Here is a 6,304-nt window from a genome sequence, read left to right as displayed (position 1 = left end):
AAAACCCGGTGAATAACACTGTAATAACAAAATCGACTGAGAATTACCAGAAAAACAAGTTCGAAATAAAATCTGTCATTATTTGTTGTATTGTTTAACTATATAATTATAATTAATAAATTAGTAATGTGTTATTTAAAGATCTTCGAAGAGTAGTTTATCGGTAGAAATATTATTTGAATTACTTATAAAAAATGGTTGTTTCAAAATTTAACAACCGATATAATATAATAGTTTTGTTATAATAGAAATTATTAAATACAATTGGTGCATCAAAAACTCTTGTTTTTTTGTTAAGGTTTTGAACTATAAAAAACCAAAGAAAAAGATGTTAAGTGTAACGAATAAAGTTGCTTTTATCGACGTCAAACCAGGTGAGTTTGAACAGATTATTAAAATTTTAGAAACTCGGATTCACAACGGGAGACTCCAAAGTGAGCCCATTCGTGCATTTACAACGAAAGTGACCGCAACATCGCCATATTTATATACTTTACACTCGAAGTATGGCACTGCAACTCTCGAACTTGTTCCGATGTCTGGAATACCAAATGGGAAAGGAAATGAATGGGGCGGATATGTTTGTGATGAGACTACTGCACGATTTGAGAGTATTAAAAACTTTTGTAACAGTGAGTTGTGTTTGGTTATAGGTGATGGTAAGCAGTTTGATTGGTGTATTGACAATTCAATTGAATATGTCAACCGACAAGATGTAGGCGACGAGAGCAATGCGGAGGGTATTGACAGAATAGCTGAGGCTATAGTGAATAGTCCTTGGTCTTACAACACACAACCAGACTCGACCCAGAAAGAAGAGAAAGTTGTTCCTGAAACAGTAGAAGACAAGAAGAGTCCTCTTTCAAGTGATTCCCAACAGAATAAAATTGAAAATGATAACTTTGAAATGATATTAATGAAACTCGTTCAATACAAACAAAAAGCATCAACTGCCAAAACCAATGAAGAGCGACGAAAATATGCTGAAGAGGCTGCTTTGATAATGGCGCAATACTTGGGAGACTCAGAGAGTGATTCTGAACAACAATAATTATGGTATATCTTTGTTTGTATTTTAACTAACTTGAAACCAATATTTAATAGTTCTTCTTTGAGGTATTTATTAAGAGATTAGATCAGTTCTTATACTTTTGTTCCTGTAAACACTCATATAGTTTTATAATATTATATTTTAATAATATTATAGTTCAATCTGGTTCTTTCACTTTCTTTTTTTCTTCTAACCTTTCTCCCTTGAAGGATTTTTTATGTTCACCACAAAACCCAATTTATAAGCAAATTTATATGAATCTCATAAGTAATAGATAAATCATTATAGTATTATAAAAGTATTATAAAAGGATAGTTTTGAAAGGAAGAGAGAAACAGATGAAGACCCACAAAAATGAGAAAGCAAATTTGATGTGAAAAGACCAAAAAGATAAAAGAGTTAAAATCTATAAAAATGCCCAATTAATTGAATGAGAAGGGAATAAAAATCGGGAACAAGAAAACACACCTCAGACTCAAAACTCGAAAAAAAAACCTAAGGACTTTAAAATCAAATGCAGGCCTGTTTATCAGAGATAAACTCAGTCTTAGGCTCTTTGACAAAGAAAAACGTCAAACAGGCGCAACAAGAACTTTCCACTCTTGTTAAACAAACGGGAGTTTCTTCTCAAATTAACACTATTAAATTCTTAACAATGGACGTCGTTCAAGACACTTCTAAAGGGTATAAACTCCAAGTTTTGAAGGACGAGCTGACGAAATTGTCAACTTCAAATTTGGTCTTGCAAATTAGAAAATGCTTGTCATCGCTCGCTCTACCCATTCAAACAATCAAGTCGCTCGCTCTTCCCCCACATTGCGAATTTCTATTTGGAGTCAACCAAAACAACGAAGACTTGACAAAGGAAGAACTCTTTGTACAACTCTCCGAAAAGCCACTGAAGATCAAAACAAATGCAGACCCCAATGATATCACAACACCCTCTCTTCCCGTTTTCTCACTCTTTTCAAATACAACGGTATCATCAACACTGTCTCCAGTCAATATTCCATTGCCCCCGGATTTCATCATAGAAATGGGGCCGTCATGTGCCGGGTCTGTTGAAACGTTCTCGACGTTACTGGATAACACGTTTGGGAAGAAGGATAAAGTCTGTGGGAAGCTTGTCTTCTTGATGATGAAGAACATTGAAGAGCAAGAGAAAGAGACCAAATGTTTGTGGGATGATGAAATAGTGGGGTCGGTTATTCAGTCACGTGGGGAGGCATGTGAAGATCTTCCCAGTATCATAGACGATGCCAAATACATATTTAAGAGTATTGAGGCGATTTCCTTTATGGTTCGGATATACACAAAAATTGGGGAATTTCCAGGGCAGAAAATGTTTATAGAGAATTGGGTGAATGGACGAGCACAGGGAAGTATTATACAAATGTTAATACAAATGGCATCATCACCAAATGCGGAAGGACAGTTTATTATGAAAACGATGTGTGGGTTGTATAATGTAGGGACTCAAAGAGGTGTAAAGACTCTTTGGGAACAACTAGGGTTTGTCGACAGAGTGACTGAGGTGTGCGAGAGTTCGTCGTCTGAGTTTGAGGCGTGTCTGTATCAGCCCGATTTTCTGTTGCCTGTTTTGTGCAAAATGAAAAACAGTTCGATGAGGCAAAAGAGTGTGTTTGTGATGATGAAAGGGTGTACGCGGTCGACGCAGTTGGTTCAAAGTTTGTGGAAGAATTACAAAATTATTCTCACCCAAGGGATGAGAGACTGTTATTTGGACAATCCGAGCTGTGTAGAAGATATTATTAATCTTCTCCCACCCACGGAAGCTGCTAAGGAATTGACACAAATCCGCCCCGTCTTCTTTTCGTTGGACGTTGCTTGTTTGTTGTGCAAAAGAGATGTTTTGAATATGGACAAGTGGGCTGGTGAGCAGTCGAAAATCAGAAACTTGTTTGGGAAGGAGATTATTAATTTTGTGAAGGACAAATACCTGATGAATAAAAATGTTTCGCCGTATCGACTTGACTTAGCTATCACACGAAAGCTTCTCGTGTTTTCCAGTAATTTGGGGCTACAAAAAGAAGCCCAAGAAGTCGAGCAACAATTTTTAGCAAAGAGCAACTTTAAAGAGAATGAGAGGAATGCGTCGAAGCGAGCAAATGATATGTTCACGTATTACTTTGATGGTAAAATTACAGTGGAAGATTTTGTTATTAAAATTATTAAATACAAAGAGAGTACCGATACCCAAGAGAACGATTTGATGATTATAATCTTCAAAACGCTACTTGAGGAATTTCGACGAGTCAACGAATTTAGTAAACCGGAGACTGTGATTCGATTTGGTAAATTGTATGGTGAAATCATCAGGAAAAAAGTACTTAGGAATTGTGCGTTGATCCATTTATTGCGGACCATCTTGTGGACGGTGAACGAACCGATTGAATCCAACTTCTTTAAATGCGGATCTGCAGCACTTAAAATCTTCCAAGAAAGACTCCCGGAGTGGCCTGCTTATTGTTACTTACTCAAGAATGCGAAGAACCTGGAGATCTTTGATAAAGACTTGTACGCGGTCATCGCCACCTCTGCGAAGAATAAATTTACGTTGGTGATGAAATTGATCAACAAGTTGTTTGTATCGATTAATTTCCAGATGTGGCTTGATCCGAAGAACATCTCGATCATCAAGGCCCTCTGTCATAGTTTTGAGGAGAAGTCTGAGATGTCGACTGGAGACGTCGAAACCGTCTCAGAAGAGACTTTTGCAACGATTGGGGGATCACAACAAGTCCACAAGAAGATGTTGATTGAAATAGCACTGTTTATGACGGGGTTGATGTACGAAGAAAGACAAAGACAGTGTATTAAAGTATCACTTGATCTGATTGGAACAACAGAACACCTGTGTACGTTTGCTGTAGAGTCGGTCAAGATCTTTAAACGACAGAAGGAGTACGACCAACAAGATTGCTCACTGTTTGAAGCGTTAGGGTCGTTTTTAGGGTTACTCACGTTGGGGTTAAACAAGCCGTTGAGGACCAACCGATTGATGTTAAAAAATATGATTCGCGACGAGACGACTGCGGACAACACGGACGTCTTGATCACATTTTTGATTCGATTTTTGTCTGCGTCGGCACAGTCTGAGATTTTTAATAGCAACAATCCGTGGATGGTACCATTCATTCAATTAGTGTGTGCGTTTGCCATTTATCCCGAGTTTGGGTCTCATTTTGAAGAAGCGAAACGGTTTCTGACGATGTTGAAAGTATCTCCCAAAGAGTACTTAGAAGAGAAAGGGAACACGCCAGAGAATGAAAAGACGATAAGGAAATTAGCTCGATTAGTTAAAGAAAAGAGTAATGGCGATGGTGGCATACTGGGAGAGTATATTGATGCAAAGAAATTGGTACCACTGGCATTATTAAATCAATATCTCTTGTCGGAGAGGTCGTTGTGCTTTAGTGGATTAACACAGGGTATCGACTATGATATTCCAGACGTTTTAATATGCAACTCTTTTCTTGAAGAACACTGGAAATTGATGGTGGACGTTTACTTGGACTTTTCGATTCAAGACAACTCGAAGACGGCAGTGGACAGCTTGAATGCGATCATGAGAACCGTCACACAAATCGTGCAAAAGGATTTTGCGATGGAAACTGATGTTGTTAAAATAGCGGAAGCTGCCGAGCGCGTATTTGGTATCATGCAGAAACTGTTGTATTACACTTGTAGGAGTTGTATAGTGTCTATACTGTGGAAGTACTTGGCCTTTTCTGTTAAATGTGCTTTGAAGCAACAAGAAGAGCCCACCGTTACGTTGGAACAAGTCAAAGAAAGTTTAATTAACAACCTTCAGAAGTGTGTAGAGCACGCTGTGCAAGTCAAACTTGATGAGATGAAGAAGATGGCGAAGCGAATTATAGAACAGTTTGTGAGTAATATATCTGCTGTAAGACAACAAAATGGAAAGGGACAAGGACAAGACTTTGTTGCGCCTGGGTATGAGTATTTAAAGGAAGGGCCACCACTTCCTGTTGAACTTTTAATAGCGCCGGGTGGAGTGACCAAATACCAAATGGAATTGTACGCCGACAAAGTGTCACGAGAAGTCACTGAACACTTGGACGTCCACTTTGCCAAAATGCTGAATGCGCCAATTCACTTAGATGTTGTTGAGAAGTACATTGGGTTACTCACGGAAGAGATGACAACCAACTCGATTAATAGGATTATTGAAGAGTGTGTGATAGTTGGGAGTAAAGAAGCTTCAGTGCGTGCGATGCAAATACTTGGGATGATGTTCTTAGCGCACAAGAATGATCAACAGATGGTCATCAATCACTTGTCAGACATCTTTAAAAAGACGTGCAGTTTATTTGAGAAGGAGTATACTTCTAAGACATTCAACCCGGAAGCTTTTAAGAATGTTATAGAATCATTCCTTGAGATGTCAGTAGAGAAGATAGTGGATGGTATCAATACTATAATGTCAGTGCAACACATTTTGAAAGCTTTTCAACGACTCCACCCCTCCAATTTCCCCAAATTTTCATGTCAATGGCTCGAACTGTTTTCACATAGAAGCTTGTTGTATGACTTGGCGAAGGCGCCACAGAACAAAACACAAATTGCAATGTACTTTGAATTGTTTAATAAGTTCCTCCAGTTCTTGCAACCGTTTTTGTTTGTGAATACAACGGCGACGAAGCAACTGATAACTGCGGCGGAGGTGTGCGTGTTACAAATTCGAGAATGCTTCTCGCTCTTTTTGTATCACTTTGGGTTGTTACTTGCGACTAATATCCCATATCGAGCATTGTCTTTAAGATTACCCATTCTTAGTGTCAGTGCCAATGAAGAGAATGTCAGAGACTACTTTGATACTATACTGAAGATGATGCCAAAAGAAGATGGAGAGATATTGAAGGGTGATGATGATGACGAATCATGTGAAGTATTTGATCGCATTCCCGCATTGATTGGGGTTGTGTGGATGTTACATTGCGAGAAGACCGAAGAGATCAAAAACGTGGTGGTCAACGCGAAAACGGAGACGAAGATCAGTGTCATCAATGCGTTGGCAGACTTGTTAAGAGAGGACCAAGTCACGAATGGCGTTGTTCGAAATACATTGTGTGAAATAACTGCGATCGGGAACGAAGAAATTAGTCAAATAGTGTTGAGAACATTGGTTGAAAGATCAATTGGAGAGTATAAGCAAATGGGAGCAATCAACGTTCTTAGTGATATGATAAGGAGACGATGAGCTTGTCG

General features: G+C 38.5%; 2 protein-coding genes across 2 annotated transcripts; both read left to right on the top strand.

Moving 5' to 3' along the window:
* Positions 1-328: 328 nt before the first annotated feature.
* Positions 329-1,051, top strand: EIN_065000 (hypothetical protein; the record flags this gene model as incomplete). Its single annotated transcript, XM_004183553.1, has 1 exon — positions 329-1,051. One exon carries the CDS (start codon positions 329-331, stop codon positions 1,049-1,051), a length of 723 nt encoding a protein of 240 aa, XP_004183601.1.
* A 514-nt stretch (positions 1,052-1,565) lies between these two features.
* On the top strand, positions 1,566-6,296 carry EIN_064990 (hypothetical protein; the record flags this gene model as incomplete). The annotated part of the gene is made up of 1 exon (XM_004183552.1): positions 1,566-6,296. One exon carries the CDS (start codon positions 1,566-1,568, stop codon positions 6,294-6,296), a length of 4,731 nt encoding a protein of 1,576 aa, XP_004183600.1.
* Between the last annotated feature and the right edge of the window lie 8 nt (positions 6,297-6,304).

Source organism: Entamoeba invadens, assembly GCF_000330505.1.
Source record: "Entamoeba invadens IP1 unplaced genomic scaffold scaff_1105074725293, whole genome shotgun sequence".
In the NCBI taxonomy this organism is placed as follows: Eukaryota; Evosea; order Mastigamoebida; family Endamoebidae; genus Entamoeba; species Entamoeba invadens.
The sequence above is the reverse complement of the archived record's forward strand: the minus strand, read 5'-3'. Positions and strand labels throughout refer to the sequence as shown.